General features: G+C 40.6%; 1 protein-coding gene across 2 annotated transcripts in view; it reads left to right on the top strand.

The window, feature by feature from the left end:
• Nucleotides 1–265: 265 nt before the first annotated feature.
• Nucleotides 266–11,545, top strand: part of LOC115353314 (putative N-acetylated-alpha-linked acidic dipeptidase) — a 34,128-nt gene continuing 22,848 nt past the window's right edge. For both annotated transcript variants that reach the window (XR_003927541.2, XM_030042541.1), the window contains exons 1-5: nt 266–491; nt 1,895–2,000; nt 5,208–5,394; nt 6,185–6,286; nt 10,670–10,795. Coding sequence is in view for 1 of the 2 variants with exons in the window: in XM_030042541.1 (XP_029898401.1) it covers nt 374–491; nt 1,895–2,000; nt 5,208–5,394; nt 6,185–6,286; nt 10,670–10,795 (639 nt within the window). In the remaining variant the exon portion in view is untranslated. The remainder of the gene's footprint in view (nt 492–1,894; nt 2,001–5,207; nt 5,395–6,184; nt 6,287–10,669; nt 10,796–11,545) is intronic.

Below are 11,545 nucleotides of genomic sequence, written 5' to 3'. Positions count from 1 at the left end.
AGAGGGGGGAAAGCAGAAGGGAGGCGAGCACGTCTGGACTGACTCTCGCACCTCAGCGAGAGACCGCCAAGCGCCCGGGCCGCGGCTTCGCCACCCGGGCGGGCTCCGACATCTCCAGCCTCGCCCGGGCGTGACGGCGGGCGGGCCCTTACCCCCGGGCGCTGGGGCAGAGCGGAGCCCCCACGGCCGGCCCCGGGGCTGCGTGTGAGGCGGCCGGCCGGAGGCGGGAAGCGCTGAGGGAGCCGCGACCGACGGGCGGCGCCGCCTCCGGGGCGGGCCGGGCCGCGGCAGGCCTTCCGCCGGCGGGGCAGGTGCGGCGGGCAGCGGCGCGGAGCGGCCGGGAGCGGGCGGACGGACGGACGGACGGACGGCGATGTGGACGTCGCTCGGCACCGTCACGGAGTCCGCCGGCCGCAGGGCAGGCAGCTGCCGCTTCTGGGCTGTCGTCCTGGGAGCGGCGGCGGGGGTCTTTCTCCTCGGGTTTCTCATCGGTACAGTGCAGACTAACCCTCCTTCGGATCGGGGGGGGCTCTCCCGGCCACCCGCCGCTCTTCCAGCCGGGGTCGGGGCTCAGAGCCGGGCCGAGGAAGGGCCGCGTGTGGGGAAGGAGCGGGCGGGTTTCCAGCGCCCGGGGCTTTGTGCCAGGGGGTGCCCGCAGTGAGTGTGTGCTCGGCCGGGGCCGGCCGACACCTCCCTCCCTTCCTACCCTCCACACCGGGCAGGAGCAGTCACCGACCCCTCCTGGGATTTCCAGCTCCTCCGCAGGAGAAGGGGTCTTTGCTTTTTTGACTTGTTTCGATTTCGCTTTAAATGAAATAGTTCTGCTGCGGGCAGGAGAAGAGGCGCTGGGTTTGTGAGGAGGGGGCAGAGGACAGGCCCCACAGCTGCCGTGTTGAAACCGCACCAGCCCAAACGAGAAAGGCGGGAAGATAAACAGGGGGCTGGAGGAGCACTGACAGGAGGGGTGAAATAGTCTCTAATTTATTGTCCCACCTCCCCCTCAGCCCAAGCAGGCGGGCCTGCGGGTTGCTGCCGTGAGATTTCCCCTCCTTACCTCCCCTTTGGTTCACAGATGAATCGGGATCAGTTTGGGGGAGGAAGGAAAAACAAAGGAGCCACTTGTATTTTGAAATGCCTTTTGGTCTGCACTTGGGCTTCATGCCTTTGGGAAGCCCCAGCTGAATTGCTCTCCCATGTGGAAAGAGCCTTTTGCTGTGCCAGTGACCAGTGCCTCGCCAGTGCCAGCTTGTTACTGGCTTTCTGCCCTCCACCAGTTCTCTCATTTGGTCCACCAATGTAACTGCTCCTGCATTTGCACAGAACATGTCCAGTCTCTGACTTAAAAATAAAAACAGATGTCAGAAACACTTTCCTTCTAGCCAGGTGTTCCTCTCATCACTTACTCTGGTAATGCCTGCACAGTAAGGGAAGGATTCCAGAATAAGAGCCAGACAGAGCAGAGAGTGAGAAAGGAGTTACAAGACATCTGTTCCTTACAAAGGGTGTCTGTGTTTCTGTGCATTTTTGTAAAGCTGCTGCCTCATTACTGAGGTGACTGCTATGACTGACATGACTGACAGCATGATGTTCTGGTGCTAAAGGAAGATAAGTCTCCTTAGCATCCACAGTAAAATAACTGTGATGAATAAATATAATATAGTATTTTATTCCCCTCAATATCTACCTAGGTAAATAAGTTCTCTTACTCTGGGGGGGGACTGCCACTACCATCACTGTGCAGCCTCCATTAGGTTGTGGTTGCTTGTCTGTGCTGAGATAAAAACAGTTGTAAAATACACAGTGAAAATCATGTGGTGATACCAAAGAGAAATGGTGTGTGTCATGGGAATATTGCTCTGGTGTTTTCAGTGTTGTATTTTTGTGTGTTATACAGGCTGGTTTGCAAAACCTACAGAAAAGACATCTGTGAGTCCTCGTGAGGACATGAAGGCAGCATTTATGGCTGAAATGAAGGCTGAAAACATCAAGCAGTTTCTTTAGTAAGTAATGTGTAGACTAAGCAGTCCAAAAAAGAAAAAAAAAAAAAATTCAAGCAGGAACCAGCCCAAGGATGCCACCAGACAGAGGATGGTGTGCAGGTTGTCAGCCATAGGTTTTATCTAATGTGCCCCAGTGAGCTGTGATTCACAAAATAGTCCATCTCAGTTCCTCTCTTTCTTGTTTGTGTTGGAAACAGTTGAGGAGTTGTCAGTAATCTCAGTACATAAAGCAATTAAAAATTGGCCAAGCTCTTGCTCGGCATTTGGTGAATGCTTGTACAATGATGTAGAGGTTCAGCCTTTCTCTTATGTATCCTTTTTCAGTCTACAACAATGTTTATCTTACATTGTTTTTTATGGAAAAACGATTCACTTCAAATTAGGCTGTATGAATGAACTTAAATCAGGAGAGATTAAATGGAAAATAGCAGAGTACATCAATGCAAAAGAGAAGAAAATCATACCAGTGTTTCAGCCTTTAATTCTTCCTATAGCTTAGGCCTTAATACCTTATTGCTACTCTTCCTTCACACTTTGTCATGCTGTGACCAAATTTATGTGATAATCTGTCACCATTCTGGCCTCATACTCACATTCATGAAGAAAGATATGTTTCCAAGCTCTCTCCCTCTGCACAGTGAATAGCTAGAACAGACATAGTAGATAGCAGCTAGTCATCATGGTAGATTAGACTGTTCATAACACATCTCATAGTCTTAAAGTTTTAGAGTCTTTTTTCAGACAATGTTTTTTTCCCAATAATTTTTTCATTTCATCTACCCTTTAAATTAGGTGATTTTAAATATACTCTGTTTCTTTTATTAAATCCTAGAAGCAAAACTGCTAACATTTGTTCCTGAAAATTCAAACAATGGAAGATGACAATATAGATATTTTTAAAATCTATTACAGTTTAATTACTGTGATTAATTTCTTAATTTCTGTAACTTAGGAGCTTTAACTACAAGGAAGCTTTTGTTTCTTTTAGGGATCTTGTAAACAGATTATTTTTCTCTTAGGACAGTGTAGTATTTCTTAAAAGCATGTATTTATTCCAGTCAGTAACAGACCAGAAGTCACAGCTGATTGATAGAAATTTACTTTCTGTGTAAAGAAAGTGTTAAACTATCAGTTGTTTTAGGAGTAATCAACAAATTTGGGTTTGCCTTAAATTCCCAGCCTGATTACATAGCATGAAGTTGTTTCTTGCTATAAAACTAAATTACTAAAAAAACATTTTCAGTTTATAAGATTGTGGCAACCCCACTGATTTCATTTTAAGTGCACTTGCCACAGACTATTGCAAATAAATTAGCTGGAAAGTGTGTTCTCTTTACTATGTAACAGTCATGTCCTGGACTATATAAACATGGAAAACTGAAGACTTAGGATTTTTTACAGTCTTAACCTGTGTTTTGGCTCCTACAAAGTCAACTGTTGTTAAAGAGCTCTGTGAAAGGAGAGCTTTCTGCTCTCTATAGACTATGCCAACAGGAAACATTTACTGTCATGCGGCCAGTTCTGTGGTGAAATATGGCAGATACTTAGTCACTGCTCAGAACTACCAGTACAGGCAGTCAACAGATTAGAAGAGGAAATGAAGAAAAACACAATATTCAGTTAAATGGGAATATAACACAGGAGAATGTTATTGCTTATGTCAAATTTTAATAAAAACGTGAGACTTAAACATTCCTAACTCTTACAGAAAACAGCTGTTGGCTCTAACAATAACATGTAACTGTGCTCTTGGTTCGGTATGTCATCCAGAAAACGGTACTGTCACTGTAACAAGGACTTTCAGTACAGTGTTGGTACTAGTTGTTGACATTATCAGAGGAACATGGTTTTATCTAGCAGCATTCGGCTGCTAAGGACTTTGGGTTTGTCTAGTTTGGAGAAAAGGAGGCTGAGGGGTGAACTCAATGCTCTCTACAGCTCCCTGAGGAGGGGAAGCGGAGAGGGAGGTGCTGATCTCTTCTCCCTGGTATACAGTGATGAGATGCCGGAGAATGGTTCAAAGCTGCATCAGAGGAGGTTCAGACTGGACATTAGGATGCATTTCTTTACCAAGACAGGGGTCAAACACTGGAACAGGCTTCCTAGAGAGGTGGTCAATGCCCCAAGCCTGTCAGTGTTTAAGAGGCATTTGGACAATGCCCTTAATAACTTGCTTTAACTTGGTCAGCCCTGAATTGGTCAGGCAGTTGCACTAGATGATCATTGTAGGTCCTTTCCAATTGAAATATTCTATTCTATTCTATTCTATTCTATTCTATTCTATTCTATTCTATGTGTATAGTTCTTTCAAAATGCTTTTTTGATGGCTTTGTTCTCACTTGTACTTGGGATTTTTCCCAATCTTATACCCCTTCCTTATCGAAGATCCAATTTCCTTCCTTAACACCAACTGGTGCAACACATGCTTCTGTGGCATGTTGATGGCATGGTCATATGACGGATGAGGACATTGTGATGACAACCTCATTCAGCTGGGAGTTTCTTCAGCTCCCTTCACCACTGTGCTTTCTCAATGGTCTGGACAATTGTTTTTTCAGACAATGGGTTGCTCACTATTCATGGTATCTTTCACTGTTTGTTATTCATACTGCATGACTTTTAAGTCACAAGCTATTGAGTTTTTCTCCATTCCTTGTTTGTAGGCCACTCTCGCCTCTTATTTGCCAACAAGACACACTCAGAGTGAACTTTTAGAAAAATCAGTATTTGTGCCAAAATTAATTAAAACAGTGAGATCCAAGGAGGTTATACAGTTAATTAAAAGTAGGGATCAGAGTAATTATGCACATTTCTAAATTGAATACACAAAGATAATTATACTCAATTCTTTTATTACTTCACAAGGAAGGTCAGTCTCATTGTGCATAGGAGTGATTGGCCTAAGGTCACCCAGAAGACAAGGAGTAAAGCGAGGACAAGACCCCACAGTCGATGTCATCATGCCATTCTTGCTAAGCCATGCTGTGAGGAAGATACAAACACCTGCGATAGCTCAGGACAGACTGAAACCCTTTACCTCAATTTATGTGTAAGACCGGCAAAAGCATAGATGCACAGGAGTCTGGGTCCTTATTTAGCCTGGGTACATCTGGTCATCTCTACGGGCTTTATTTCCAGCTAGGCTAAGAGGAGTTCTGATTATGAGCTGCAATGCCTGATCCTGTCTTGTTGCTTCTTTTTCTTTAGCAATTTTACACAGCTTCCTCACCTAGCAGGAACAAAGGAGAATCTGAATCTGGCACAGCAAGTCCAAGCTGAGTGGAAAGAGTTTGGTTTGGATTCTGTTCAGTTGGTTCATTATGATGTCTTGCTCTCTTACCCTGATGACACTAAGCCCAACTACATCTCAATAATTGATGAGCATGGAAATGAGGTACAGAAAACACCATTTTTTGCAACCAGGGAACAAAATCACCTTCATACACCTGGGAAGTCTGGGAGGGAAAGCTATTCTCTGCTCTGTTAATGGTGTTGGGCCTGATCCAAAGCACACAGAAATCAGGGGTTCCAGTTTGCTTTTATATTTTGTATCTTTGTTTCGTAGTGTATGTGCTAGGAATACTAATAATTACCCTGATTCATACAGCATACTGAAATATATGGATTAAAGGAGAATTATGTAAGAGAATTACTTTATGTAATTAAATTGTTTTAGAATTATTCTGTTATTTAGAAAGAGGAAAGCAACCATGATCAGCATCATTATTTGCATTGATTCATTATACAGTGTTGGTGATTGTGCTAAATTCAGTTTCTTGAATATTAGAGTTTAGGTCTTGACATGCACTACCACAGGTAACATCAGTTCGTTACAGAGCAGCTCTAGTCCTTGTAGAAGCTCCAGGGATGAGCAGAATGCAAGTGTTTTTTACCATTATGATATAACCTTCTCTTATCTGCTGTACTGAGACCACCTTAAGGGACCCTGTGTTCATTTAAGCAGGATTCTTTGTGAAGAATGGAGATGGGATTTGCAAGATCACACATTGAACCTGCATGCTGAAAAGGTTGCCCAGTGATTGCTAAAGTTTTGGCCACTCCTCATTTACAGTTCTAAAACTAGAGTCCTTTAAACTGCAAATGCATGTGAAATGTGCCTGAATAGACAGTACTTCTTTTCCATATTGCCTGGCTTCCATTTTTCTTTTCTTCTTTCCCACTAGATTTTCAACACATCATTATCTGAGCCTCCTCCTCCAGGATATGAGGCTGTTAGAGATGTGGTGCCACCCTACAGTGCGTTTTCAGCCCAAGGAATACCTGAGGTAACATAGTAGAATAGTAAAAGAAATAGAAGTAGAAATGGAAACAGAAATAAAAGTAGGAACAGGAGTAGAAATAGAAACAGAAATAGAAATAATAGAAATAGAAAAGATGGAATACCATAGTGTAGTGTAGCATAGCATAGCATAGCACAGAATAGCATAGAATGATACAGAATTATGTGAAATTCCTGGGTCTTAGGCTTTAGTTCAAAACTTGACATATCACCAGTAGGAAAGATGTCATAGTTCTAATGTTCTTGGGAGTTTCGCAATGGGGCAATGTTCAAATTGAGCAGTCATACATATATGTTTAATTTTTTCCTCGAGTTTGAGTCAGAACTGGATTTTTTTTTTACCTTTTCCTTAAAAAATACGATAATAAACCTTTAATGTTGTCAACTGCTATAAGCTTCTCCAGATATTTCTGTGAATATGCACTATGTTTCCCATCTTGCTGAACAAATAATACTGTTACATTTATGTAGGCAAATGAACAATAAAATTTTCAAAATGCTGCTTGCCCAAGGCTCACACTGACAGGTATAACTGCACAGTGTACAGTATGCTTGAAAGTGGCTTTTATTCTAGCTGGCATTAAAATGTTGCTGTGATCTGAGCTTAACTCTAATCCTTTCTATCTTGTATAGATGGTACCAGCTGACGGGCTTTCTTTTATAAAGTTGGCCTGTGTAACAGGAGTTCTCTATCCTATGATCATTAGTGGTTTCAATTAGTATTTTGTAAGATTAGATTTTTTTTTTTGTTATTCTCAGTATCTCTCCTGTCTATACATAGAATAATTTAGGTTGGTAGGGCCCTCTGGAGGTCTTCTGGTCCAATCTCTGCTTTAAAGTTGGATCTGACTTTGAAACCTGCTAACAGTGCTTTTACTTGCACAGCCCAGTATTAGTCATATACTTTCTGAAGTTTGTTAATAAGCTGTGCAAGTTCAGGATACAAAAGGTATCCTGTATTCATTTGCCTCAGATACTCAAAGGAAGCTGGAGAACCAGGCAGATAGTCTGTACCCTAGGACGTGAGAGCTTTGAGTATTTCAAGAACTGCAGTGGGAATTTTGGAACATAATATAAGGTAAAATTCATGGGTTCTGACTTTGTATCATAACGTAATATCCCCAAAGACAGAATAACCTCACTGCTTTATTTGGTTTGTGGAGAGCTACAGTAAGTGATGTATATGGGAAATAAAAACAAGTTTTAAGAAGCTGCAGCTTCCTTCTTTAGAAAATGATTTTATTTTAATTACGTATAAGAACTTTGTTTCTGAAAAAAAAACCCAATAACTAAAAGACAGATTGTCTTTTCAAAATATGATGCTTATGTTCACCTTATTGCATAATACTTTGACAAAAGCTCTGGGGACCTAGCTAGTGCTGTTAGCGATAACATCCTCCAGTGAGCAGTTGTCTCCACCTGTACTGCAAACGGCACAGGAGGGAACATGTATATAGCTCAGCAGTGGAAATACTCAGTGGGTTCAGGGCTCTTCTGAGTTCTCCCAGGCCGGTTTATGTATTTTATGTTAAAAACCATTCTATTAAAAAACAGAACTAAGCTGTGGAGAGAGATGTTTGGATCTTGCTAAGTACAATCGTCAGTCCTAGGTTCTCTTTCTGCTCATTAATTTTGCAACTGATTCCTACATAAAGCTCCAAGTTCAATGAAGGGAGAAGGCTGTAAAGTACCTGCATCACAGGCTAACTATAGTCTCACGAGTAGGCCACCTTCCTGGAAAGTGGGAGAAATGGTCAAAGTTCTTCATACTGAGAGGCCAAGAACGCAGCTCACACATTTTCTGGGTGAGTGCTATAATCGGGGAGTTGTGGAAATACAGTTCAGCACTGCTAGCACTATTACTTTTTCCTGCAGCTGCTTTTTAAAAATAAGTGGCAGTGACTGTGTTTTGAAGGTTAAATACTGTCAGAGTGGGATAGTAGCTACTTGCCTGCTAGAGTGAGACCCTGCAGAGATTTAGAAGTAGTTCCCACTCATTTCAAGTTCTCAGTAGACGGAAGGTGGAATATATCCTGGTCTGTCATACAGATTGTCAGAAAATGTACATTTTTTCTGTGTGGTATATTTCAACTAAATCCCAGTAAAGAATTGGATGAAAAAAGTTAAGTTTTGACCAGAAACTTCTTTTAACAGAAGTATTAAGCGGAAAGCAGACAAAATAGCAAAGTCACATTCTGTCAGACAGTAGTAGTAGTTTGGAACATTAGCATCATAAAGAATGGTAAAATTCTGCTCTTCACTTCCTTTTTAAGTGACTGCAAAAGTACTCCTATCTAGTTAATGATGGTCACACATAAGAGGCGTACTTGAGATCTCTAACTATGCTAAAAGAGCCCAGATAAGACATTTTATGAGTCTACACTACATTCTCAAAGCTTGTATTTTGTAATAGCTCTATAAACATGAGGGATTTCATCACATCACTAGGAAATCATGATACAAAACTGTCACAATGCTCTGATGAGACATTTATTACATCGATGTAGTTCTTAGTCCTGTTAATGAAAGTTAAAGTTGAAGAATTTTCAGAGGTGCTAAAAGAATTTAATTAAGGAAGCCTGATTTACTATGCAGTATATCGAATACTGCCAGAATCTTCAAATAAGTACCTTTTAATGTAGTTTCAGAAATCTAGAGATTGAATAAGTATGCGTTGTTCTGCAACACCAGGAAAAATGCAATGAATACGGATTGTATACTTTATATCAGATATAGTTATGAGAGTTTCTTCTAAAGATCAGAACTGTTCTTTTCTTTATGTGTTGGCATCTACTTAATCAAAGACATTATTTAAAAAAACCCTGTAAAGTGTGAACAGGTTTTCACCATAAAATGTAACTCTCACGTTAACTTGTTTTGCACTTCATTGTAGAACAAGGGCCCTGAATGTGAGAATCCTGCAGGTTGCTATTAATTGTTATAATTACAGGTCTGCAATTATGTAAGCCAAACTATTAACATTTTTGTATTTGTCATAAAAAATACAATAGCCTACAAATGTAGGTATTCTGTGCAAGATATTCTAAAGAAATTTTGTTAAAATGGAGGACCACATTCTCCTTTTGCTTAATCTAAATAGACTGGAAGGACTGTCTTGACTTCAGTAGAGTTACACTTGATTTTACTGAGAGGGAAAGGTACTCCATAAATTCAGAAAAGCCTCCCCAAGAATAATCCTTGCATTTATGAATTATTCTCTGAACAAAGAGGACCAGAATCTTAAAGGTGTGAAACTGTTTGCCTTATTTAAATACAGTCCCCTTTATTTCGTGAATTTATCCTAACTGCGTTCATTTTGCTTTGTTTAAGAAGAAATTGCGACTTGAGCAGATTAGTGGTGAAACTAGTACAGTCAATGACTGTACCACAGTCTTATCAGGACATGCCGTATGCTGATATATAAGACCACCTGAAATCAGTGATTTTTGTCAGTATAAGAGATTTGAGCTTATACCTTTTTGAAACTAAATTGATCTCTCTGGAGGTGTCTGGTAATATGGAGAAATGCACTAAGGAAGAGTTTCCTGTCAGCTAATTTTAGTTGTCTGAAATTGTAGGCATCTTCCCTAAACCAATCTTTAAAGCTTTTTATAGGCATTTACTCTAAAACAGTCTCTGAGGTATAATCAATGAGAGGTATATCCAGAGGGCAATTTATTCCTTCCTAAAATAGGTGTTTAAAACAGATTTGGGGTGAATTGTCTTGGACAGGGTGAGTTCTCAGAGAGCTTCCCAGCTCTTCACTGGCTATGGAGTGCACTACAGGACCTTCTTGGACAATGCACACAACTTTTAGGTAGCTGACATTAAGGAAGATGAATCACACACCAAGTATTGAATAACATGGTTGAAACACAATCATGAAGAATACTTTATTCATGTGCAAAGTCTATTTATTTTGACAGTCAGGCCCTTCTGCTGTATTGAATTAGAATCAAGTCCTGAGAATTTCATACGATACTGGCATCATTCAGTCTACTGCATAAAATATAATTGGTATTTACTGTGGTGTCTGGGTCCAAAATACCTCTAGCTGTCCAAGACTGACTACAGCTTAAACAGATTAGGAAGAGAAGTAAATGCCATACTCTGAGCACTTACTCTAAGTTTCTGATTCAGAAGTCATATCTTAACATTCTCCATTGTGGACAAAGTCTGGCAGCTTTGGATGGTAGGAGTCTAAATTCATCAGAAGTCACTTGCCTACCTAATTGTCTCATGATCAAAGAATTCATACCGGAGCCAGTCTGAGAGCTCATTGTTCCCAGCTTATTCTCTTACTAGATCACATCCTCCTTTTGATATGCTCATTGACATTCTTGTTTCGAATTCTACCTCTTTCTATCAGGGTGAGTTAGTGTATGTGAATTATGGCCGCATTGAGGACTTCTTTAAGCTAGAACGTGAAATGAAAATTAACTGTACAGGAAAGATTGTTATTGCCAGATATGGGAAGATCTTCAGAGGAAATAAGGTAATGTCTCTATATAAAAATGTTGCTTGTGTTGTCCTTCAGTTGATTTCAAGAGACTGAAACACTTACCTAAAGTGTTCTGGAGATTTTAGTGTAACTGAGTTTCACAGAGCTGTGTTCAACGATGATTCTTTAGTAGAAGATATAAAATACATATTTGATATGTATGTAATACATCTATAGGATAAAAGTAAACAACTTGGAAAATGTTACATATTTTTATATTCATTTGCATATTATAAGTTGTTCCAAAATATTACTAACATTCTTGGGTAATATGCTCTAACTCTGAATTAGACCATTCTTCCCTATTGGTTCAGCTGTGATTTAAGATGCCTATATTGTGTTTCTTTATAATGGTTTCTGTACACCAGGGAGAGACTATAACTATATGGAGGTTATTTTAAATTCTGTATTTGTTTATTCAATGTCCCTATCATATAAATATTTCTAAACTACAGACTTCTGCAGATTTCCATGGCCTGACAGGGAGGGACATAATCATGTGTATACTTCAGGCATACACTCAAGTTATTTCCTCAATAGGAATGTAAGAAGACAGTCTATTTTAAGTGCGTTTGGCTTTTGTACAAAAATTAGTTTGACCCTAATTTGGGCAGGACTATAATTTGTATTTGTCAGTTACCTAAGGGTATCAAACACTGAATCTCCTCGCTGGAATGCCAGCTCTTATTATATGCTGTTGAATAATCTTCTGTGAGCTTTTAAGTGGGTGACTTACTGGTTTAC

This window comes from Aquila chrysaetos, chromosome 19 (assembly GCF_900496995.4).
Source record: "Aquila chrysaetos chrysaetos chromosome 19, bAquChr1.4, whole genome shotgun sequence".
Lineage (NCBI taxonomy): Eukaryota > Metazoa > Chordata > Aves > Accipitriformes > Accipitridae > Aquila > Aquila chrysaetos.
Note: the sequence above shows the minus strand (reverse complement) of the source record. Positions and strands in the feature narration are given on the sequence as shown.